Here is a 25,459-nt window from a genome sequence, read left to right as displayed (position 1 = left end):
AAAGAGCAATTCTGAAAGAACTTCCATTCTTCCAAGATGATCTGACATCTGACAAAGACATTCCTAAAGGCCAAAATCTTAAGCTGCATTTTTTTTTTTTTTAAATTTAGGACACATTTATCAGCTTCACTGAAGCTTTGGATGGTGTACTGTCAAGTTTTGTTTGACAAATACAATAATTTCATTTGGGAGAAAGTATTCACTCGCTAAGTCCTGCTGGAAGACCTAGTTGAATTGAGGGAGGTCAGTAAAGAGCAGTCAGATGGTCCTTAAAAGCAGCCACGTACCTTTCTAAAACAGCTGCAAAGTCTGCGACCATTGCTTAGAGGCTAGCAAAGAAGCTTCAGGCATGTTACATGCAGTACAAGTTACCTTGGAAGAACTGAGTCTCTAACTAAAGTGTTTCTTTAGGGCTTTGGAAGCAAACCTTTTCCTTGCGAATCCATATGCTGTCAGTTAAAAATGATACTTGAGCAGGTCAAAGACATCTTATTCCTTGATCTTAGAGAAAGGTTACCAGAAAAGAGGAAAGTTTAGGAACAGTGAGAATTTCATCTTTGTCCAACACTGCACCTTACTGGAAATAGTTTGATCTTACTGGAGCTCTTAATCTCTCTTACTGTTTATAACGAAGTTTTGGGCATTGTAGTTGAGATTTTGCTCTTTTTATTATAAGTTCTTGTTTGCAAATTGTATTGCGTATTCTGCAAAAGAGGAGGAATGGGAGGCAGAGAAAAGTACAGCGAAAATAGCGAATGAAGTAGGATGGTCTAGATTGGATTGTGATTGGTAACATGTTTTAATGATAATGTCACGTTATACTGTGTTTGAGGCTCAGCTTTGCAGTGTATCATGTACTATTCAGGGATTAGTTTATCATCAGTAAAGCTCTGCAAGTGTATTAAATGAAAATTGAAACAAATAGAAGTTTTATATTTAAACTGTTGTAACACAGACTGGCAATTTATTCTATTACACAATTATTATTACTTTTTTTCAATTGGAAAAGGCATGACTTTGATAGTTGAATACATAATCTTGGGGGCTATTTTTCATCCTGATTGAATAAATGTAGTGGTGATTTTAAAACTATAGCTACAGTCTAACTGGGGAAATTGAAGAGTTGGATCCTTGAGTCCAGTGTTTCCAGTCCAGCTGCTACATCTGGTTCCAGAGACTTTTTTTAACCAAAGCTGTTCATATTTGTCAAAGCAAGAATAGGAAGCATGTGGCTCAGATGGAGTACTGGCAGTTAAAGTTAAAGCTAGAAGCTGAATTTTTTCCATTTCCATGAATTAGTGAATAGAATAGTGATGACTTTGCTTCCACAGATCGCATGGGAAGATACGCTCTGAAATGGATACTTCTGATTCTGTTTAAAACCACCGTTCCAGTTGGAGATGTTGAGCTGCCCATTTCTTTTTGCAAGATGCATTTAAAAAGCTTTTGTGTTTCAGGGGGTTTTGTTGTTGTTTTTACTTGCAATAAAAAGATTTTGGGGGGGGGGGGTCTTCGAATACGGCTATTCAGTGTACATCTCAACTCTCTCGTATCAGGAAAATAACTTCATCAGGATTAAAAGCCGAAAATGAAAACTGCAGCATGCAATAACTTTGGGAAACCAATAGACTTAACTCCTTGCAGAGTTAGGCGCAACTTTTGAATTCCTGATACTCTTTTACCTTGTGATGACTTTTATAATTAACTAGTTGTTTGTTGCGCTACAGAGGATATCCAGACTTACTGGATGGCAGCGTTTTGGAGAGCAACATGTGAACCTAGCTACTGTGCATCAGACTGTTTTTACTGAGTCCTTGCTAACTCAAATGAAAGATAAATTGTCACTTGCTAAGAGTGCGCCTAGACAGTAACTGTTAATACTCCGACATGTGGTTATGTATTAATGCATGGTAACTTCTTTACCATGAGGACTTGCTCAGTTTGTCACCTGAAAGAGGTTAGTGTGGTGAACTTCAGTGGAAGTTTTTGCTCTGTTATTGTCAATTTTTAAATTATAAATATTAGATGCAGCTTTCTTTGGAGCCTTTGTAATCTAAAAGTCTAGCTACTTTTCTTTAAAATTGAAATAAAATGCCTACTGTTAGAAAAGGAGCAGAACAAAAATAGAGCGTGCTACAATTATTGAAAATATAGCCTATATTAAAGTTGCTTAATGTCTTGTTTACCCTTTTGTCTTTGGAATAGGGAGCCTCAGATTTGGGGAAATACTTTCTTCCCCAATTTAATAAAATATATTGTCTAAATGGCTGAATTGTCTTTGGATTTATTTTGTTGTAGAACAAATTAGGTAGTTATATGCCATATATAATGAAGATTAAGGAAAATAAAATATGCAGTCAGTTTGAGTACACTGATTATTTTGGAAGAAAAATATAGTGAGGTGTGCAAAATCATGGATGCATGAACACAGTAGTAGTCCTCTATTCCTTCCTTCCTCCTCAAAGGAAAAATAAAAGAAGGGAAAAAGTATATGCAATGTCTTTTGTCTGTGCTTTCCTGTATTTGTTGCCGTGGGCTATGTACCTAACTTGTACTATTAGGCATTGTGTCATTCAGTGGCGAGTGGCTGCAGTGTTAGCTTGATGGTAATTCTTGTAAGGAACTTGTTTTCTGCTATTCCCAGTGCTGCATGCTGAAAAGGAGACCTCTATAGAAATACCCACATGGTCACAGACCATGTTTTAGGGAGAAATGGGAATAATACCTAAATCGTGGACACAAGAAAAATGACGAGTAGCTGGGGAAGAAGAAAGGCATGTCAGGAAACAGGTTGTGTGTTGTTCCTTCAGTCACATAAAAGCTCTGTTTGTTAAAGTTTTGGAAGGTGTGACTATCTTGTCTTCCTTTTGGCTTACTTATCCTTGTGCCGTCCTCTGAGTCAGCAGCAGCACTATTCCTAAAGAACAAGGGAATACCAGTTGCAACTACTGATCGCACGTGTTTATACTCACTCTTCCTTCCACCTTCTTCCACAGTCCCCTTACACACGCGTGCATGCACACCTGCCTGAGGAACTGCGCTGCTGCTTTCTACCTCGCTGCGGCCCTCTCTCATCCTTGGGAATTGTGAAAAACAGCTCAGGAAACACAGACCTTCAAAAAATAAATTTGGGATGTGGGGAAAAAGATTGGAGAAGGTCAGCTTGTTTGGTTAGTAAATCTGAGTGTATTTCCCGGGCCATTCTGAAAGCTCTTTGGCCGTTTTTGTCTGCTCTAGCCTTGCGTGTTCTGGAATTGTTGTGGAAGTAGGAGGCAGCAGTTACAAAAGTGTTGTGTTCTGTGTTTTTCCAAATAGTCTGTAAATGAAATGAAAAAAGCAAATGTGGTTGTCACTTTCTGCAAACAAATACAAAAGCCTCAGTTGAGGCAAATTCTGTTGAGGAGGGACATGAAAGCAAATAACATACTCAGTTCAGAAGGGTTTTTTTAATATATATATATAAAATAGTACACTTGGTGCTGCTATTCATCAATATATACTTTTAGCACAGCTCCTCAGTGGGAAAGTTTCTCAGTTATGCTTTGTGTCATGGATTATGGTCTTGTTTTGCTCTCTTAAGTGAAAATAAAATCCACTATTGATCGCCCACAATTTAATCTCTTTGTATGACCTACAGTGTTTTACTTGGTCTCCAGTGGTATGCCTTGGTTTTGACATTGTTCTCCCTCTGCATCAAAAATGCTTCAATTTTGAAATGTTGTAGCGAATCTTCTATTTCCTTTTGTTTTACCCATTTTTATTCTGAGATTGATAAATTTATACCAGAAGGTATCCTTATGATAGAAATTTACCATGTGAAACTTCTTATATTCCTTGAAAAAAATAAATTCAAGCTTCATCACAGATGTATTATTTGTGTTCAGCTGAACTATTTGAAGATTCATATCTGTCCATGTCCAAATAATTAGGAAAAAAAGGGATTGCTCAAATCTTGTCTACATAAAGACAGCTAAGGCTTTTAATGTAAGTTAACAGGAGGAATAAATTTTAAGTGGATTAGTTGAGCCACATTAAACATTGGGTTGATTTTCTTATTCAGAATTAGTAGCTTGAATTGATTTTTAGTTTGTTTCAGTGTAAAATTAAGTTGCATTGAATTAACTTGACTTAAATTTGAAGGAAAATGTCCAAACTGGTTTGAAGTAGTTTAATCTGTTAAAAATTGTACAGATTAATGTTCTTGGTAGCATCTCTGTGTAAGGAGATCTGCTTCAAAGTAGCATTCTTCACTGTACCTGCTTTATGCTAGCTGGGTTGTAGTAGTCCTGTCCAAACAAATAATAAGGTATTGTTTTGCTCCAAATTATTATTGCTACAAGGATGCTTTCATTATTGATGGGTGTTTGGTGTTTCTTTGCTTTGCTGCTGGGCTCAGTGCCTTGTCAAATTATCCCCACAGTCCCTGGTGGTGTATCTAGTGGAGGTGACCTGAGAGTGTTTAACCTGGAGAGGGCAAACATTAAAAATCCCCAAGCCTTTTTGTATGTGGCCATCATAGTTTTCAGATTCCATCTTATTGTTATTGCTGGAACATTTGCTTATGCTGTGATGTTGGTAATTTAGGAAAACCTGGAAGTTAGGAAGTTCAGGCTTAATTGACATGATCATAGACTGCAAGCTGCTTTGCAAACCAATTGCTGCACTTGCCAGGCAGCTTTGATAGCTTTGATTTAGATTTTGTGACATCTGCAGCCTATCAAGAGTAGGATATGGAAGATGATCAGTAAGATGGAAGAGATGCTGCTTTAGAGAAATGCTTTTCTTGGAACTGCATCTCTCCTTGCAGCACTGTTTCTGAACTTAAGAAACTTCTATTGGGTTTGTGCTGCAGACACAGAAAGACCAGCAGTGGCAGCAGACCTTCAGGATAACATAGGATACTTCCCTGGGGAACTGTATGAAGCCTTCCTCAGTCCTGCAGAGACTGTATACCATTATAATAATTTTCTTAGCAGTTGCGAGATGTGATTCTCACCATCCAGGCCCAGTTGTTCTCGGTCACTGGTAAGCATTTGAAAGTAGTTGCTTAACAGTAACTCCAACACAGTGCCTCTGGAGGTTGTGTGCTGTGTGTCTTGGTGCTTATTAATAATTTTCAATATGTGGGCTTTCCCAGCTGCAGTCCCTATTTGTTTCCTATGCTATGTCTTTGAGTTCAGAAACAGAAAGGAGCCTTCTTCCATTGCACTCCAAAAGTTTAGTTCCTATAGGGTTCATACAAAGAAAAGTCTTTAGTCACAGGACTCAACATGCTCTTGGGCAGAAGAGATATCTTGGCTGACTAGTGATGTTTGTGCAGAGTTGAGGACTAAATGTCCTTGTTTTACATGCTTGTTAACAATGTCTGTATTAATAATGATAGTGAGAATGACTGTCTGGAAGAGTCTGTTTAAAAAAAAAAAAAAAAAAAAAAGCCATGGAGTAAAAAGTCAGGGACTCCTGATGCTAATCATACTTTGTGGTCACAAAATTGTGGAGCTCAACATTTTTAGGATTACTAAATTGAACAGGGTGTGCCAAAAAGTTTATGTAATCTTCACTTTTAGAATATAAATGCTAACTAAAATGAGTTAAGAGATGAATTTTTTCATATGTTCGAGGTCTGTTTTACATAACTAAAAAGTAACTAAAATAATTATTAGACATGAACTCTACATTTATTTAAAAGGGACTTTTGCTCTCATGTGTGTAATCTTTCCAAGCAATGTGTTTTTGCAAGATGTTAGTAATCTTTATTAAGATGTTTTATTCCATTCATTATTTTGTGATTTATTTTTTTTTAACGTCAGAAAGAATAAATATTTCCTTCATCTATATATTGCATGAGCAACGTAAATTACCTTTTGTAAAATGAACCAAAGAGAAAAAATTTTGGATAGTCAAATCCTGTAAAATTACAAAAATAATGGTCATTGTGAAAATGCATACAATAGGACACTACAACCAGAGCTCTTCATGCGGTTCTGCATGCGGTCAGGAAAAAGTATTTATTTCATGGTTTTCTGCCAAGTGATCATGACGCTGGTTGTCTGTCAGTGCCTCCCTCTAGTAACTTTGGAAAGCGTCAGCTAGTTCCGGTCGCTCTGTGGTGGGTGGAAGTCACAGGGACAGCTAAGTTTGAAAACTGGTTGTTAGATGGAAGAGTTACTGATGTCTGCACTGAGGAAGAAGCCACAGCATGTGCTGGCTCTCCTCCATCTAGCAGCTGAGAGATGCCGGAGTGGATTGTATGTGAAGGAGGAACCCAGGAGAAGACTGTCACCGAGCATTTGGATGGAGGGGGATGCATTACAGTGGTGAGGGGAAGACAGGACCTGATACGTAAATCCCTAAGAAAAATACCTTGCTACCTCCACCACTGTGGAACAACTCTCTTAAATGTTCATGGAGCTTAAGGTGAAGAACAGGCAGCAAGATGAGGATCAGGAAAAGGGAAATAACATATCACAAGTTTGGGTAGTGAAACTAGTATCATTATTAATTACAGTATAAAAAGTAGTGAGCTGCTTTTGAAATGCAACCAGAAATGTTATGGTAGTGTGACTGTTTGTCAGTGTTTAATAAAGAAGCTTAGAGGTATTATAATTGTTTTCTAAAGCTAATTTAAAGAAAAAGAAGGGGGAAAAGGCTTGACAGAAAGACTTGTGCAAAATCAGCTGCTGCCTCATCAGGTTATCTCTTCCCAGTTTTGTTTTATAAAGGTTATGAGTCTTCAAAAAGAGATCAAGGTCAGAAATGCAACATTAAAAATTGGAGAGAGGGGGAAAAAAAAAGCCTAAATTGAATAGTTTTTGGTCCAGTGTTTAGTCACTTGCTTTTCAGCTGTCTCCAGTTAAGATCCAGCCTGGTAAAGGAAAGGAAAGTCTTCAAAATATAAGTAAACATAAGCACACAACTGTCTTTAGAAAATGACAGTATTATTACCAAATAACATAAATGAGACATTCAAGAAAAAGTTGAAAAGCAAATTACTGTTTCCTCTCTCATACCTTTATCACAGCTATCTTAATAACAAGGGCAGTAGGGGTTGCAGCCCTCAGCACTGTGAACGTGCCCCAAGAACGCTGGCCTTTAAGCAAAGCCTTTCAGTCGCCCTTGTTCTTCTACACAGGTCTTACCTGTTTCCTTTCAATAAAATGAACCGTACCTAGTATCTGCAACTACTTGCATGTGTCTAACATAGCCAAAGGTCTGTGCTCACCAAAAAGAGCACAATTACAGATGTAGTTTGTTAGTCACAATAAAACTTGTACGTGTAATCTGCGCTATAGGTGGGAGATAAAATGCATTTAGCTTTTTTCCTTTGTTTGTGAATTTCTCAGCTATGCTTAATGTCTTGATTACTTCCAAGCAAAGTTAGGTTTTTACATGTTCATTATATATTTGCTTCTGAAAGATAAAAATAATTTACTACCTTTCAGTAGCATCAAAATCTTTGACATGAAGAGATAGGCTCTTAAAGAGGGTATTTATGGGTTAAGTTTAAAAATATGTAAAAGGAGCAATAGTAAACTCCCTGAGTATTCCCTGAATTCTACCTGACAGAAGTTTTAGCTGCTTTATTTTGTAGAACTGGTGAGCATAACTACCCTGAAAGGATATTTCATGTCTAATAGCGATCAACATTATTTTTCCTGAAAAAAATCAATAAACTTTTTTTTACAATGTATCTTTTGAAAACATATCAAATCTTTTATCTAGGTTGTGCATTTTTTGCTACCTTAGCAGTAAGACTTGATCTTGTATTACTTTTCTAATGGGGAAGAACGTAGTATTTCAGTTGGGAGTCAGGTACAAGGTTAATTCACATGTTTTAAGAAGACAGCTGAGCTGCCATAGCAGTAAGACTCTTAAAACAGATTCTGTTTTGCCTTCATTCTCTAATGAAATAGCAGGAAATATGCTTGCCTGTGCAAAAATATTTTTGGTTATTTACATAGCTCCGTTGGGCATTTTCTGTGAAAATCAATAACTCTGGGATTTACATTTTCCAATCTGGCTGAAATAAGCTATATTTGATCATCAGGACACTTTTAAAAAATATAATTTGGTTTTCTTCAGAATTCTGGAACAGGTTGTATTGCCTAAATCAACAGGCTTTTACTTGCTGCTTAAAATCTGTTTGTGTATGAAAGGCTTGCAATACTTTTCTTGATATGGGCTTATATTGAAGAGTTCTTAATATTAAGGCACCTGAATTAAATATTTAAAGTATTATTTTTAAATGCTTTTAAAACTTGATAGGGTTGTGCAGTGCACTGTTAATAAGTACTTTTTAATTTTTATATAAAATGAATAAACAGGAAAAGTTTTCCATGTTTAAAAGAGGAAATGGCTTTAACAGAAAAAGCTCCTAATGCTGATAGGGACCTATCCTTTTTTTCCAGGAAACTGTATGCTAATGAATTTTCGCCCTTTGTAGATGCAAGGTAGCAAGAAAGGTCAATGTTTCCTGGTAGACGCTCACGTAGTGTAGATCAGGGAACCTGCAATGATCTCACAGGTATTTGCTGCCTGCACGTGGCTTCGCCTGATTTATTGCGGTGCTCTGACTGTGACAGTTCTTCCCCCCGCAAGGAAGAGTAACTACAGGTGGAAAGCACAATCCCGCTTTCTGTTATTTTACCCTGGTAGGAACTGCGCGTGTACTCCATGTGCACGTACTCCAGATGCACGCTCTTTTGGGGGGAAAAAAAAGTTTGCATTTAAGCTTTTTAGCATTAAAGTTAGAATCTTTCTACAGCAGAAGTTTAAGGGGCCTCTTTCCTTGAATGCACAGCCGCCTCGCACTTGGTATGCTGCCAGCACCTTTCCTGGTGTTCCTGCTGCCGCTTGCTACGGTGCCGCCGCGGGCGGGCGGGCGGGCGGGCGGCAGAGGCTTGGGCCCTCGGCGCGCCGCAGAGCAGAGGGCGGCGGCAGCGGCTGGCTGCTCTAGCGCCTTCCGAAGGGCCGCGTGGTTATCCAGCAGCAGCTCGCCCAGTGCTCTTCGTTAAGGTTTCTTTTCCTACGGTAGTTAATTGTAGTGATTTGAGCAGCTACTGCTGGAGTAGTTTAGGAAAACAGGGTGTATTAATAGTGGTTTAGAAATGATTTTAGCTAGCTTTTGTCTCAGGCTTTTAAATTTTGCTTTGTCGACATCCCTCGGTTTTTCCGCTGGCTGCTGAGCCCGTCCGTGGAGCAGACGTGCGGGTTTCGCTCGCACTCTGGAGCTGCTCTGTTCCTGTGCTTCCCAGAACTCTGCAGCTGCGCTTTCAAACTTAATTATTTTGTAGCTAATATTATGGAAGATGAAAGTACTCTGTTTATAGTGTGAACTGATTTCTATAAATACTGATGTGTTTTCATGTGTGTTTTTATAGGACTCATCTGAATCCTCTCTACACCTCCCCTCCCCCCCCCCCCCCAATTTGGGTGTTCAAGTTAGGTGCATATCAGGTGGCTTTCTAGTTTCTCCCATTACTTTTTTTAAACATAGATAACTGTTTCAAAGATTAATTACAGTTTGCTCTAATACAGATTTTTTTTTTGCTAAGTTTGAATTGGTGTTAAGAAACTTCATAATTAAAAAAAAGTGAATGTATACATATATGTATAATTTGTATATGTACATGTGTGTATGCTTTTTTTTTCCATAGAAGTTAAAAGCGTTAGTCTATGTTTTGGCAACCGTATATCCTTCTTTGGTGTTTTTAAAAGCATATAGGTACAGAGGCGTGTAACTGTAACATACGTTGTGTGGAACTGTAGCTCTGCTTCGGCAGTCAGCAATGCGCCCTCTCGTGGCTAAATCTGTGCAGTTCACGCAGTCACGGTGTCTGGCTTGAATGAAAACTAGGGGATATTCATTCATTCTCTCCCTCTGCCTCCTGCCCTCTCTCTCCTTCCTTAGGTGAAAACTTTTTGATTACAAAATGTGGAATTTTAAAACTGGCTATGAGGCAGTGTTTTTCGTGTTATAGACTGTTATGCCAATCACATATTAACTTTAATTTCCACCTTTTTAAACTTCTTAAATTAAACTTTGGTAGGAGCTTGTCCTGGGGATGTTAATTTGCAGTAAAGAAGAATGTACCTAACTGGCAAAAATAAAAAGGAGGGGGAATAAGGCCCAAAAATAGCGCTTTAAATTTGTGTAGCTTTAAAAAGAAAAAAAGCTTTATTGGTACTTTATAGATCCAGTAGCTTAATTAAAATAAGTGCCTAGACTAAAGCACAAACAAGGGCCAGTCTCCTGGAGAAGAGGATTGTCTTGCTGTGTGTATTTACAGTGCTTAGCATAAGATACTTACTAATAATATGGGGAGAAAAGGGGGCTACATCAAGCAGGTGAAGCAAAAGGTGGCGATGACATAATTACACATACTGTAACGACTGTGTTCATGATACACTGTCTGTCCATTGCAGAGAACATTGGAAATGAATGTCTGTATTTCACAGTAAAATTAGGTAGCATTTAAGAGATGTCTAAAATGGGTATGAGCCAGGTACATAATCAGCTGCACCCTCTGACCTTCAGATGCTCACTCTTCTGGGGGTGGGGGGGGGAAGCAACTTTGCATTTAAGCTTTTTAGCATAAAAGTTAAGATCTTTTCACAGCAAAAATGTGTGCCCAAGCTGGTACAAAGTATATGCTGAAAGATGTTGTCCCTGCTGTTATCTGTTATTGTAACAGTACTCTTTTCAGTATATCTCAACAGCAGTTGAAAACCAAGATTTTATGACTCATGTAGTTTTAAGTAATTTTTGAAATACAGGAGAAAATGCTTTTATATGATCAACTTATGTTTTATATGATCATTTTATGTAGTTTTGATATTGATGGCTTCTGAAGGTCTTTCTGAATCAGCAGTTATTTAAATAGTTATTCCCACATCTTGTAAGATTTGTGGCGTTTTATGATCATTATGTTGCTTTCTAGCAATTTTGTAAAGAAAGGCAGCTTTGGCTTAACAGCAACTTTGTTTGAAAACTTTATTTATTATATACATTGCTGGGTAAACAGGCTGTACATAAGATATAGTAGGAATAATTGGAGGTTACTGGATAGTTAAAAAAACAAATAGGAAAATAATAGGCAAGATTAGAATGTTGGAAAAGGGTTGGCAGTTATTAAAATATTAAAGCAAACCCAGCAGCAGTTAACCAAGCAAGCTCCTGTTCTTTCTGGGAGAATTGCGATTGGAAGTGTGTTGAGCTAGCGGTTTCTGAAGCAGCTCTGTGGTGAGAAGAAATGGATGGAGTGGAAAGGGAGGCTGGTATTGGGAGGGGGTTTTATTTCAAGTATTGAATTAAAAATACTGAAATTGGAAGAGTATTAAGAACCGGACTGAAAGGTGTCACAAAATCAGCCAATGCCTGTAGCAGGGTCAGCTTTGGTAAACTACTGACAAATGTTCGTGTAGCTTGAGTTCGTAATGACAATTCTGAGCCTCCCGACTGAAGGTGTTCTGCAGTTTGACTATATTTACTGGCTGATACTGGGGAGAAAATAATTTTTAACTGGTTATCTATCTTGCTGAAATTGAAGCCCATTTCTACTTTTTTGTATCTACAGTGGATATGAGCAGCAGTTTATTGCTTCCCTCTTTGCAGCTACCTTTAACATTATGAATTAATTTGTGTGTCTACTACAACCTTATCTTTGACTTCCTGTCACTATAATACGCAGGTTCTTTAATGTGGTCACTTTTGTATGGCAGTACAATATCCAACACAGCTTGGGTGTTGCGTGTAATTTTAGGAACTCTGATAGCAAAGCTTACTCTATTTTTAGTTTGTCCAGCATTTTTCCTTTTAAAATGCTCTTCCAGCACTTTGAGAACTTTTGAACTTCTTGGGACACAGTTCTTTTGAAATACAACTGCCCCAAAAGGCAGCGTTTTGTCACCACGGTTCACTGGTGATACTGCATAATACTTTGCATAGTGTAAACTTTGATGTTTTTTAGTATTACCTTCATCCCCATCTTGGCTTGGCTTCACTTTGTTGTGTATTATGATCATATCTTTTTGTATGTTATCCTTAATTTATGCTCCCCTTTCACTGTTTTCCTTTCACTATACGATTCTTTGTATCACTTCCTTTGTGCTCTGTGGTTTCTTCCTCCTCGAAATGTCTTTTACAATATCCCTGTTCCTGGCAGACCAACATGGCTGTGTACTGAAGGTAGAAGACCTACATTACACGCACGTAATCTGGGTTTCTGCTTCTCTAACTGCTACGCTCTGCATTGCTCAAGAGCTTTGCAGTGCTTTAATTTCCTTAACTCAGCTAATATTAATTAACAGTTTCTTTTTAAAATCTAGAAGTAGAAATGCTCTACCATCAGGAATATCTACTGTAGAAAGGTGATAATGTAAAACTTCCAAATTATTGATCAATGTTTATTCTCCTGAACTAATTGTGGGCTGCTTCAGTGTACAACAACTTTTTAAACAAATGTTACAGCCAGGAGGAGGAAAAAAGCCCTTTTTATCCATCAGTTAAGCCATTTCTGTCTACTGTTCTGATGTTTTGTATGAAAGAACCTATTCTTGAGCTGTCATTTCCCCCCACCTCCCAACTGCTTGACGTTTTGAATTCACTAAATGAGTGATTTTATTAGTGTTCTCAGTGACATCAAATTCTAGTTGTGTTTCACTAGACCTCAGTGTCTAGTTCTGGAATTGAATCCCACCTTTTCTGCAAGTTGTTTTGCTCACTGCACAACAGATGTAATATTTGCACCCAAATATTGCTATATGGCTTTTTTTTTCACATTGTGTTTGTTGTATAAACTAACCCCATCACTTAATCCCATCAGTCTCTCTCTTTTGTCTACTCTCATCCGTTTACTCACATCAGCATAGAAGAACATAGTACTGTAAGAGACGCAATGAATCGTCTCAGTTCCTTGTAGGAGCAGGCAACCACATCTGTCCCCCCCATAACATCTACGTGATCCATCTTTAAAGTGATGATGTTGCTTCTCTCTGCTGCCAGTACTTGTAGCAGAAAGCTGTTCCAGGCAGCAGCTGCTCTGATGGTGAGAAGCTCTGTTCTAATTTTCCTCTTGCATGTGTTCATGGCCCCCTTCATCGCAGGGTTAGCCTTGCCTTTCTGCCTGCTTCCTTCTGAACCTCCTTTGCCTGCCTTAGGCAGAGCAACCATATTCCCTCTTGACCTCAGTTTTGTTAGCTAAACAAACCCAAGCCCTTCTGGTCTCCTCTTACGAGGCAAGTTTGCAGTTCCCCGTGTGTCCTTGCTCTCTGCACCTGCTCCGCTCTCAGGTCTTCTTTCCAGAATGGTAAAAGTACAACATCCTGGCAGCTCTGCTTTCCTACCATATATCTGTGGAGATGGGTTTTGATTTAACAATTTGGTTTCGAGGAATTTTTCCCACTGAATATCTATGTAATTTTACTACTGTAGTGGTAAGACCAAAAAAGAATTTACATTAATAGTGACTGTTTCTGATGTCTGTAGCTTTCCCAGGCTCTCAGGAAGTAAAACTGATCAGAGTTTTTGTCTCGTTTTAGTGTTGCCTACAGGGTTTCCAGTAATGCTGACTACTGACATGGCTTGAGTCGGGTTTGGTACAACTGCAGTCAGGAAAAGAGAGATCATCAGATAAGAGCTTTCTGTTGCACATACTTCTGTATGTGAAGAGTGTTCTCTGACTACTAACCATTCAATGAAAACTTAAATTCGAAAAGGGTTATTAGTCCTTGTGGGATGCTGCTGCAAACTCATCATGGGAAGTTTGTTCTTGTTTTTTAAGGATTACTTATTTATGGAACTGAGAAACCACTGAAATTCTGTGTGTATTGGTGACTGTTTCAGGTAAAGAACCTTTGAGCAGCGTTTGAGACTGCTCTGGGCTTTTGAAGGTTGTTTTCTCCTGGATAAAGAAAACCACACAGTATATCTATCTGCAGCAGTTTCCTTAACTAAACTTCTGCACCTGTAGTGTGCTATATTTTTAATAAGCAAATATAATTTAGTGGTAAGAATGAAACTGTGGCAGGTGCAGCAAAGGAAGTCAACTCACTGGCAGTTCTGTTTAACCTCAGTGGTGGTATTTTTTTTTTTTTTCAAAGAATTCAGTTGTGTATAGATAGGGAAACTTTGAAAAGTTAATTTCAGAGGTTCATGAAAACTTGAAAAGTAGGAAAAAGACCTATAATATTCAGTTTCCTTGTCTTGCTTGAAATCTGTGCAAACTTATTAGCAGAAATATCCTAGATGCCATTGGTTTTGCATAGGAGAGAGATGATTCTCGTAGGAGGTGACAGTGATCTTTTGGCTATATATATTGTATTTGCAAAAATGTTGCTTAGTAAAGCAATTGTAAACAAATCGATTTCAGCATCTTCAGTAGACAACATAAATGCTTACAGAAGATGTCTTTTTACTATTTCGCAAACTATTAATACAGGTGTCTGTCTAAATCAGGTAGAAGTATATGAAGTGCTTTTTCCTTGATTTACTTTGTATGCCTTCAGGCAATACCATGCTCAGTTTCTGTCCATCACTAGAGTAACTAGAGTGGATGTATCTTTGTGAGTTTTTACGGTTTTTGGAACTGCAGTTGAAATTACTACAGTTAGTGAAAACGGAGTGGACAAATACTTTCAGTAGTTGCATATAAGTCTCGCTGTTTTACAGGAAATATATAAGCTAGTTTAGTGGTGACTAAACCTCTTCCTTTTGTGGTGGTTCCTGGTAGTTGTTTGACCAGATTGTGTTTAATGTTAAAGAGAGATTTTCAGGTTAATTTTGGAAGAACCACTTGTTTTAAAATACATTAGAATTCTATATTTGTCACTTTGTCTCCTTGAGTATTGTGTCTCTCTGTTAGCCCTTTTGTATTTGCTACCCCTTCTTTGTGTGAAAAGTACCTCAGTCTCCAAAATTGGAAAGTGAATATAGCAACTAAATACTTAAACTGATTGGGGAGAAAGTGCTGCCCACTGCAGCATGAACCAACAGAATTTTTACTACCAATTTTTGAGTTAATCTTTTTTTTTTCTTTCAAAATAAGCCATAAAATTCAGCAAGTGTGTTTTAATTGTCTTTGCTGCTTTATCACATATTGACTGTTGGCTTTGTAGTGTATAATCTGAGCAAATTTTCTTGCATCTTGCATCTTTTTTGAGGAAGGGATCTGCTTCTGAGACCAATAGCTTGTCTATAGATTGCGTAACGCTGTTTGAATATTTAAGTATTAGATTGTTTTACCCATTCCTGACAAAATTACTTAAGTATGCGGTGGAGGTTATGGTCTGCATTTCATTTATGTTGTCGAATTTAAAGTTACCTTAAGCAAACTGAGGGTTTTTTTGTGTATGTGTGCTTTTTTTTTAGTGCTTGGGAGATGGGAAGTAATGATAGCTGGCACCTGAACTAAAATATCTGTGTAGGCACTACCATCCCAGAACTTCAGGATGAATGGGGATATGCCTCATGTTCCCATCACTACTCTTGCAGGGATTGCTAGTCTTACAGACCGTAAGTACTCTTTTTTTTTTTCTTCCTGTTTACTATGTTGTTTTCTACATTTTTTGGTAAATACCTGTATTTTCAAATATGAAAAATATTTTTATGTTAAAGGCTAGCTCTTAAAGTAAATCCATTCAAAATTAGATTTGGTATTAAAAATGTAGATTTTGTCATTGCTTGAATTTTTAAAATACGTTCCAAGAAAAATATGCTAATCGTAACATGAGGTGAAATCTAGGGGGAAAAAAGGGTTCTTAAGTAAACCTGAAACTTAAAGTGTAGGAATTCATTGTTTATACGACGTATCATTCAATAACACATCTGGGTATTCCACAAATAAGAAAAACATAGAAATGATTAAAAAAAAACTCTTTAAAACATACATCTCATCTTCACTAAAGAGAGAGACAGACTGACACTCAGCTGAAGAGAGTTGTAGAATATGCTGAATGTGCTCGAAACCTGTTTCCTTAGCTTTGGACGAGATACAAAAAAAGTGCCTCCAGTTAAGAGGAACGGGAGCAAAGAAGGGCTCCTAGGACGGGAATAAGCAGCTCACAAGGTTTGTTTCTTGGCTCTTCAGCCTACGAAAGGAGCAGCTGAGATGTGTCTGCTATCTTTAAAATACATCAGGAAGACAAAATGCAAGGAAAAGAGAGGAACTATTTATATTAAAGCATGATATTGGCACAAAAACAAATGGTTCTGATCTGACCAAAAATAAATTTTGGGTGGAAACCTGTAGAAGGCTCATCATTACTGTAGTGAGGTTTGAGACCAACCATTCCAATATGGGAAGTGAGGACAAGGAGGTATCTTGTTTAGGAAGTACAAGAAAGAGTTTGTACCTCAGTTGTCTATTGTAGTGGATAATCAGACTCAGTGACCAAGATGCTGCTTCTAATCTCGTTTTTATTATTATATTGTTGAAATTTGGAAAGAGTTTCCAAGAGATGCTGGAGAGAGATACCTAACAACTGAATTTAATTGCCTACAGTAAAAAAAAAAAAAAAAATCGGATGTATTCAAGCAAAAAATAATACTTCATTTCTTGCTGATATTCTTAATTGTCAAATTGAAAGATGCTGCTGTATATGTGTATATATCTGTGTTTATGTGTGTCTAATAATGAGCCATTGGGATGCAAAGCGTAATAAGTTTCTGGGCTGTGGGCAGTTTTCCAGCATTAAGTATTTGGAGGTAAGGTTCTGAAAAAAACTGGTGAAAGTCCCTGGCCAAACTCCTGGTGCAAGAGTTCTCAAAACACTAAACCGCCTTTGGTAGCATTAGCTGCTGTAGTAAGTGCAATATTGCTTGATCTGCAGTAATTTTTGTGATGCTTAGAAACTCAAGAGTAGTTAAAAAAGAAAGAAGGCTTGTCCCTGCCTCCCCATATTTTTCTCTACATGAAAAAAAGAAACTGCAGAGGATAAGCCTTAATGGTCTAAAGACAAGGAGGACATGTTGACTAGAGGCTCAGGCCACTAGCTGAGTGCAATTTATTCTGTTTTAATAAATGAGTGTGTTTTAAAAACAAGCATATTTTGCTAACTTTGTTGGTTTCAAGCACATTCAAGGTAATTTAATGCCATTAATGTAAACAATTTTTAATATATTATACACTTGTTGAATTTCTGTCTAAATACAGTAATGGCATACATTGTATAGGAAAAAAATTACTGTAATTTTTTCCCATATTTTTTGCACCTCAGAATACAAAATTTTAGTGGTAAAGTCACAAAAGCAGAAGAGGCAAAAGAGCGTATTTTACCTAAGGTTGCTTTTTCTGAGGCTATTTCTAGTGGATCAGTTACAACCTTTAGCTCTGAGCTTTAGTCGCCTTGGCACTTGCAGTGAGCATGGGTATGACGTGGGGCGGCGAAGGTGCCTTGGCCCCCGCGCCAGCCTCTGCTTCCTGCCAGCTTCCTCTTCCCTTGCCTGTGCAACCTGCCCGTGATCTGGCTAGGGCTTCGGGTTCGGGGCACTTCCTTGCTGTGCCTGACCTAAGAATGCCCTTTGAAGGCATAGTATCTAATCTGATATTATAATCTGATTTAAATATTGTGATGTGTTTTCATTAAACAGTTAAATCTTTTTACCAAGCTTTGGGAATACGTATATTGAGCGAACTGATGTTTTAGTGGTCATACCAACCAACAATACTTGCCTTTTCTTGAGAAGATAGCTTACATAGAAATGAGAGTAACAGGAAAAGAAACTTAAATTGGGTTCCAGAGTGGGAATGCTAATTAAACATGCAGATGAGAGTGGAAAACTAAGTATATGCCTAATACAATTACTGTGCTTTGTGCAACTACAATGACTTTGCGTTTCCTTCCTTCGCCTTTTATCGAATACTTTCAGTTACAGGAGAAGACTGTCTTAACGTACTTAATATCGATATACTTTGGGATAGTTAAAAATGTGTTTTTATTCATAGTACTTGCCTTAACACATTTAAATAGTTAAGTAATATAGTTTGAGGACTTGTCTGCGTTATTTTGTTTAAAACATAGGGTCCACAGGGTGTGTATGTGTGTTCACGATACAAAATCTTCCCTACATTTCAAATGTAGTTGTTAGGTTTTCTTTCTTAATCATATGAGGAACTATGAGGTATCCCTCTTTTGTATGTTTGTGTTCAATAAAAAGATTCTGAACTTCTTTCCATCTTCTGGTAACAGTTTTGAACCAGCTGCCTCTTCCATCACCTTTACCTGCTACAACAACAAAAAGCCTGCTCTTCAATGGACGGATAGCAGAGGAGGTGAACTGCCTTCTGGCTTGTAGGGATGAAAATCTGGTTTCACAGCTCGTACACAGTCTCAATCAGGTGTCAACAGACCACATGTATGTATTTTGAACTTCAGCTCTTATATCAGAACAGCGTCTTTATTCCTTGAGATTAAAATGAGAAGGATTGAAAAGAAGGATTTTTATGACAATCTGAGAATAAGAACGTGCAGGTTTTTTATTAGGCTTGCTTAGCAGAGTACTGCTGTATAACAGTTAATTATTTCTGTAAATCATAACGTTAGTAATTGTCCAGCAGCCTTATGTATAACTGCTTTTATTTTGGTTTGTTTTTTTTACACATCTGCTTTTTACATGCTTGTTAGTTATGAGGGCATACTTTGTATTTTTGCTTGTGCAATACTCATTTGTGTTCCAGTTTGGTTAATAGTACATATAGACAAATACAGAGATAGAATAGAATTATATGGCTAATATTACACAAGGAACTTCATATAAGACCCGTGGCAATTCTGATTAGATCTTGAATGTAAGTATTTTAAGAATTGAACTAGCAAGTATGGTAGTGTATCCTCTATTTTTTTAAATGTATATTTTTTTCATTTGTCCCTGTGGTCCGTTAAATTGGCTTGTCTTGACAGCTCTGTCTTTTTCCTACATGTTCCAATCAGTTGTTTTGATCAAACAGAAGTAGTTTCTAAAAGTCCTCAAAACAAATAATAAAAGAAAGCGCAAGTGCATTTAAAGAAAATCTATTACATTTGTGATGGTTCAGAAGGAATCCTGTGATATCACAGATATGTCACTTTCTGTTTTTAAAAATAAAATATTCGCGAAGTGTTGGCTGCAACATGAATGCTATAAATTCATGTGTGTCTTATTTCTTAATTTCAATCCTACAGTAGTACTTTCTTGGTCATTATGCCAAAGCATTCTTCTTTTGTGGAGAAGATCAAGATACAAAAGCAGGCATAAGAAACTTTGTAATAGTCTGAAAGCGACAGTCATGTATATGTAGGGACTTATTAATAGAAAATGATTTTGAAGACTAGCAGAAATACCTCTTCTTCCAGGCCTTAAAGAGGGGGGGAGGGTATGAAAATAGAGGCAGGGAACAGTCTTTTGCAAACTTGTAGGGTTTTTTTCTATATCTTAATAGTGAATAGTTGGGGTTTTTTTACTTGACCTGTATCTTCTTACAGTTTGAAAATGAATTTGCTTTTTTATTTGTTTACTTCTGCAATTCCAGAGAATTGAAAGATAACCTTGGCAGTGATGATCCAGAGGGAGATATACCAGTCCTGCTGCAGGCTATCCTGGCAAGGAATCCTAATGTTTTCAGGGAGAAAAGCATGCAAAACAGATACGGGGTACAAAGCGGTAAGTTTTTTTTTTTTTTTTTTTTAATGATTGCATTTTATATTGTTCTTTTAAGTTTAGGGGACTGAACCTAACCACAAATATATGTGGAGCAGATACGTGATATTTATGCCTTACCTTGTATCTTATAACGGTATCAAGCCATGTATCTTAGTATCTTCTGAGGATGATTCTATTAGCGTAAGTATGGAAATAAACTCCACTGGGTATTTTGTAAAGATGATGTTTAATATCACTAAGAATATTTAGTTTCTAGGAGAAGGATTGGTTGGATTTCATTTTTCAGTTACTTTATTTGAATTTCTTTATGGGTAGGTTTCCATATTTGTCTTAATAAACAATTGTAGGTTGGAAAAATATGCCTTGACCTTACTGAAAATCTGTGCAATTATACTGTATCGTAATAGTGGTGGTTCTTAATAGTACTGGAGCAAGGAATAAGGTTGAATGTGCTGTGCTTAACAGCTCCTCCCTGCCATTACTTTTCTCAGCAGTTTGTGAAGCCCTATAGAAGTTAACGTTTCTACAGCTAATTTTCTTTTGAGGTGTAGTGGGTATGCTGCTGGAGTGAGTAAAAAGCCATATGATATTTGAATAGAACTTGCTTAGGACAGAGCACATAATGTTCCTCTGCAGAGTACAGATGTTTCCTTGGATGAAGATTTTAAGGGCAGTGCTAAATATTCAGAACTTTATTGATCTGCTTTGAAGTTTAAGCTCTGAAAGCAGTCTGCAGATTCTGTGTTTGGTTAGTCTGATGAAGAGCAGTGATAGAATATTATTTTTCCAGATGTGGGAAGAGTTGTGACCGTACTGCACGGTAGTCTGCATGGTGGTCTCACAACGAAAATGTCTGTGAATCAGGATTTTGCACCAGTTTGGTGAAATGAAATAATTTGGGCCAGTGCTGAAGTGAGAGATTTATTTTCTGGATTTTCCTGGGGGGGAAAGGCTTTTGTAGCTTGGTTCAACAGGTTAAGAATAATCAATAATGAAATAAGAGCACCTGTATTTTTAGCAAATGTGCTTCAGAAGGAAAATATTAGTAAAAGGTTATATGTGACAATTTGATATGAAACTTTAATAGTTGATGTTACGTTAACAAAGTGTTTCAGAGAACCAGAAGGGATCACACTTTTAAAACTTTCTTGAATGTTTAATATAGTTTTACTTAATCCTGAATAATTGAAAAGATTGCAACATAACTGTGATTTTAGAGGCTGGAGAAAAAGGGGGAAGAGGGGATGATCAGATCTGTAGACACAGTATTTTGAGAGGAAGAAGGTCCTGGAATGAATGTTTGGAAAAGTTAGGCAAAGTGTGACTGTATTTTCAATTGTAAAAGCTAGCACTCTTATCTGGAAATAGGTGGGTCTTTAAGCTAGTTGCTGGTGAATTGTGGTAGTTTTATCCATTAATATGTCCCATTTGGATCTCCGAAGCCAAAGGAGACTATAGTGATGTGTTGGGGCATTGGTTGGCTTTCTGTTTTCTGATGCTCTCTTCTAGCATTTCAAATTCATCTCTTTTGCTTTCCTTAAGGTACATTATACACTTTTAAAAATGGCGATGAAAGCCTAGATGCTTTCTGGTATCATTTCTCCACCTTCTATTGAGTCAAATGTGTAGCGAAGTCAGTGCTAGACACTAACACCAGCATCTGTAATGCCCGCATTTGACAAGGAGCAATGAAAGAAGGGGACCACCTAGCTGCTTAGTCTGGAAGAACCTCTGCATGATGCTCCCTCGAATGTCAGTTCCGGCATTTGTATGGGCAAAGGGAACTCAAATTCATTTCTCCCAACCTTCTTTTCTAATGTAAGAACAGAAGGACCATCTGGCTAAAGAATTATATTAAATGTGAAATAAAATTCTTGGTTCAATACAATTTGTCAGGAAACAGAAGCATCTCCAGAAAGCTAAATATTATGTCTTGAATTCTTGTGAATGTGGGGTAAAGCACAAGCAGAATTCTGTACTGATTGTCCCCAAGTTCGTACTGATCCTTAGTTCAACAATGACTTTAGAGCAGGGAAAATGTTTTTTAAATATGATAAACAAATAGTCTGAGACTAGACTCGTCTCTTTTTTTTTTTTTTTTTTGGTTTGTTTCCTGTCCTGTTCCCTGCCCCTGCCCCAACCTCCCCCTCTCCCCCCACCAAAAATGCTGGCATTTTTGGTCTCAGGTGACCCAGTGGCAATGGTCAGCTGTTATGCCGTCTGTCTCTTGATCATAGTTACCTAGGCGTTCCACTGCTCGCAAAAGTTAATTATTGTCTGTCCCCTTGTTGCAGTTCTTCGTATACTTTCCAAACTAATTTTGGAGTGAATACAGTCTATTTCTGTATTTTGTGTTGAATTTTTTCAGACTATTTTCTATATATTCTATATATATATATATTTTCAGTCTGAACAGACTGAATCACATCACCATGCAGCATCTGGCCTAACTTTGTATAAAGGGCAACATGTTAATTTTATTTTAGACCTTTTTCATCAGATGACATAGGAAGTTCTGAATGTTGTCTTGTAACTACATCTGTCTTGATTCTTGTAGCGTATAACTGAACTGGATTTCTTTTTTATAATAAGTATTTAAAATTAACGTTTTAGATAGTTTTAGTTTTCAAAATAACTTTTTCCCTTTTCCACCTCAACGCTTTGTCTCTTTCTTTCAGCCGATTTGTTTAGAAAGAAAAGCTAAAATAATGTGTTGCAATAGGTTAGTATTCATAACATAACAGGATTCAAAAAGGACTTAAAATTCACTTGAAACTGTCTATTTATGACAACTCGTGCATTTTTTTTGGATTAAAGTTTTATGCCTCTTTCCATATATGTGAATTACTTGGATTATTTTTTCCATTTTTACAGAATACAAGTGCATGTGTGCCTGTAAAAGGGGAGAAACACTGCAGACGTGCACTTTCATTAAGAGTGTCTTTAACTGAAAAATCACCTGTTGGTCAGCTGTCTCGGCTTCAACAGGCATGATGCTGAAATAACATTTAACCATACAAGGCGTCGTCTGTGATCCTGAGCTGTGTTTTTACATAGCGCATTCTTTTACATTTATTAGGAATGCTAAAATAGAATTAATGTATCACTTTTTTCCAAACAAAAGAAAATCATAGTCAAGATTGGGAGTATGTGTTAGGGAAAAATATTATTGGAATGTTGTTACTGGGATGATGTTTTTTCAAAACCGAACAGTACCATCATTCGGAATTAAAGTTGCAGTTAAAATAAATTCTTAAATATCTAAGGTATGGAAATGTACAGTGAAGCTGTAAATCTGCTCTGTAGTGATATGACAACGGTGCAAAAGATGTACAAATACAAATAAGATATTTTAATATTAGTAGCCACAGGCAAACTGATTTTAGACTAAATTTTTGGGGCATATTTTTTCTCCTTCGTCATTGCATCATTACTAGGCAGACTGGTTATCTGTCTGGAAACTTTGGAGAGACTGTTCTTTTCAAGTTGTCTAGATTGCCAAAAAAACAACAAAAAAAGAGAGAGACAGAGACAAGAGAATTGGCTGTCACAGAGTAAGTTTTGGTTTTCTTAAACTACATAAGCAAGCGGATTTTCTGTCACTCTTTTAAACCAAACAATGCGTGTTTTGAAGAGTGTTGTAAACTGGGGAGGAAAAGATAGATAAATGTATCTTTCATGTATACTAAAAGTGCAATCGCTGCTTTAAGCATGAAATGAAACTCTGTCTTTACAGCATCTATATAGCTTTAATGTGGGCACATTTTGTCAGCTCTCTGTATGTGAATTTTAAGGGTCAGTAGTTTGACTAAAAAATTTTGAACTAGTTGATGAATATACCATACCCTGGTGGGAATATCCGTAAGATATGAGCAAATGTAGAATGGCCATGCATGGAAATTTCTCTACCAGAAAACCACTATATAGGAAACGCCCACAGGCAACTTGCAGTGCAACTCTGTGATTTGTACCTGCGGCCTGGAGCTGCTTCTTCCCTTGCCTCTGTGCAAGGCAACCAGGGTCCGTTTAAACAAGCCCTGCAGGAGTTGAGGACCCACCTTCTGTTGTTCAAGACAATGAAGCAACCTCTGTATTGAAGTATAAAAGTCTCGGATTCCTTCAGCCTGACTAGAGACCTTCACTCCTGTTCCCAGCTAGTTCGTGTGTTCGTGGCCCTTCACGCCTGCCAGGAGGGGAGGACGGCCGTGCTCCGGGGAATTAGCCCAGCTCTTCTCTGCTGGGGAAAGGCACAAGAGAGAAGAGGGTGGCAGGGAGGGTTTCTGAAACAAGGTTTTCTTGTGTAAATATTGTAGTAATTGAAATCAGTAGTAGTAATTGAAGGATTGGCTCTCAAACGCTCTGGATTGTGGACTACTCTCAGCCTTCTCTCAAACCTTTGCTTTAAAATATGTTTAACAGTGATGTGGTTTTACACGCGGCTGTGGGTCACTTGCGATGGCTTCATGAGCTACAGTTTGCACATAAAGTCTGACACTGATTTAGCTGCGTTGATTCTGTCATTAAAATCACCCAGTTAAAAGTAATACAAGTTTCTGTGCACCTGCACCGTTTCAACTTCTGCTGGTATCTAGTTGTTAGAGAATTTTTTATACCAGGATCCAAAAGAAAAAAGATTCCTTAAAATTATCCATAATGAAGACGTGAGTTAGTTTCAAGTGGTTAGGTACTTTTGACTTGACAGGTAGGGCAATTTCTGAAACTCCAAATCATGACTACGGATTTAGTCTATGGATGGGATATTGATTCTGCTTTGCAACTTAAAATATTACAGCAACTTCCTAGATAACCCTGCTTACTAGCAGAGGTAGAATTGAAAGGTTTTTGTCCCTGCGTAGGAGGGGACCCCTAAGGCATGCCAGGAGCAGTAAAAGAGCGTCTTGCACCACTCTGAGATTGCTGTTAACTCTTCTTGCTCAAAAAATGAGAGAGAGTTTTCTGTGGTCTTCTGACTTGCTGTGAGGTTCCCAAATCTTTTACTTATTGGCATAATGAGTATTGCATGCACTGCTGTGCACACCACTCTGGGTTCTGGAATATATGTCCTGCTATAAACTGTTTGTTTTTACAAACAGGTTTCAGGTTGGAACATTAAGAAACAAAGGAAAGAACTACTGTTGAAATTTATAGCAAATTATCACTTCTTTAGGGAACATAATGTTTTTTATGAATATGTCATGGTGTAAAATGGGCATCTTGCATGGAATGGATTGTTTTTAATGTTTTCTAACAGTTGTGGGTAGAAGATGTTAATGTGCGTGTAAACGTTATAATTTCTTCATATATAATCATTTGTGAAATGAGAGACTTTATTGATTAAAAAGGGAATGCATATGCAGTAATACTGCTGTCTTCTTTTAATAGGGATGATGATGTCGCAGTTTAACCTTTCTCAGAATTCCATGCGTGGTAGTCCTGCATCTTCCAATTACCAACAAACCACTATCTCCCATAGCCCTTCCAGGTAATACCGGTTTTTAAATGGGGTTGGTGGGGAGGCAATGAACTTCAAACTCAACTGTGGCCATCAGTTCTTGTTGCAAGTATGTGAGTGGAAGGAAGATAATCATTGTCAAGACAAATTTCACATTTGTCTGGCAGCAGGGTGAGTTTCTTAAGCTCACAAAGTCAGATAGAGCACTTTAAAGTGCTTATTCCCTGCTTAAGGAATCCTCCTGCCACCCCTCCAGGTGTTCTCTGCCTGTGGCAGAGGCTGGCAGTGGTGGCAGGAGAACAGGAGAGCAGAGGCTGTGTGTTCTGGCATGTGTGAGACTGGCAGTGTGACAGGAAGGTGGGCAAGGCTTG

At 37.6% G+C, this 25,459-nt stretch overlaps 1 protein-coding gene across 4 annotated transcripts in view; it reads left to right on the top strand.

The window, feature by feature from the left end:
* The window catches only part of NIPBL (NIPBL cohesin loading factor), a 155,269-nt gene that overhangs the window by 44,154 nt on the left and 85,656 nt on the right, over positions 1-25,459 (top strand). For all 4 annotated transcript variants that reach the window (XM_067316545.1, XM_067316541.1, XM_067316542.1 and 1 more), the window contains 4 exons: positions 15,368-15,511; positions 18,187-18,352; positions 19,506-19,636; positions 25,019-25,118. In XM_067316545.1, the coding sequence (XP_067172646.1) occupies positions 15,448-15,511; positions 18,187-18,352; positions 19,506-19,636; positions 25,019-25,118 (461 nt within the window). In that variant the 5' untranslated portion in view covers positions 15,368-15,447. The remainder of the gene's footprint in view (positions 1-15,367; positions 15,512-18,186; positions 18,353-19,505; positions 19,637-25,018; positions 25,119-25,459) is intronic.

The sequence above is a fragment of the Apteryx mantelli genome, chromosome Z (assembly GCF_036417845.1).
Source record: "Apteryx mantelli isolate bAptMan1 chromosome Z, bAptMan1.hap1, whole genome shotgun sequence".
NCBI classification, from domain to species: Eukaryota; Metazoa; Chordata; class Aves; order Apterygiformes; family Apterygidae; genus Apteryx; species Apteryx mantelli.
Note: the sequence above shows the minus strand (reverse complement) of the source record. Positions and strands in the feature narration are given on the sequence as shown.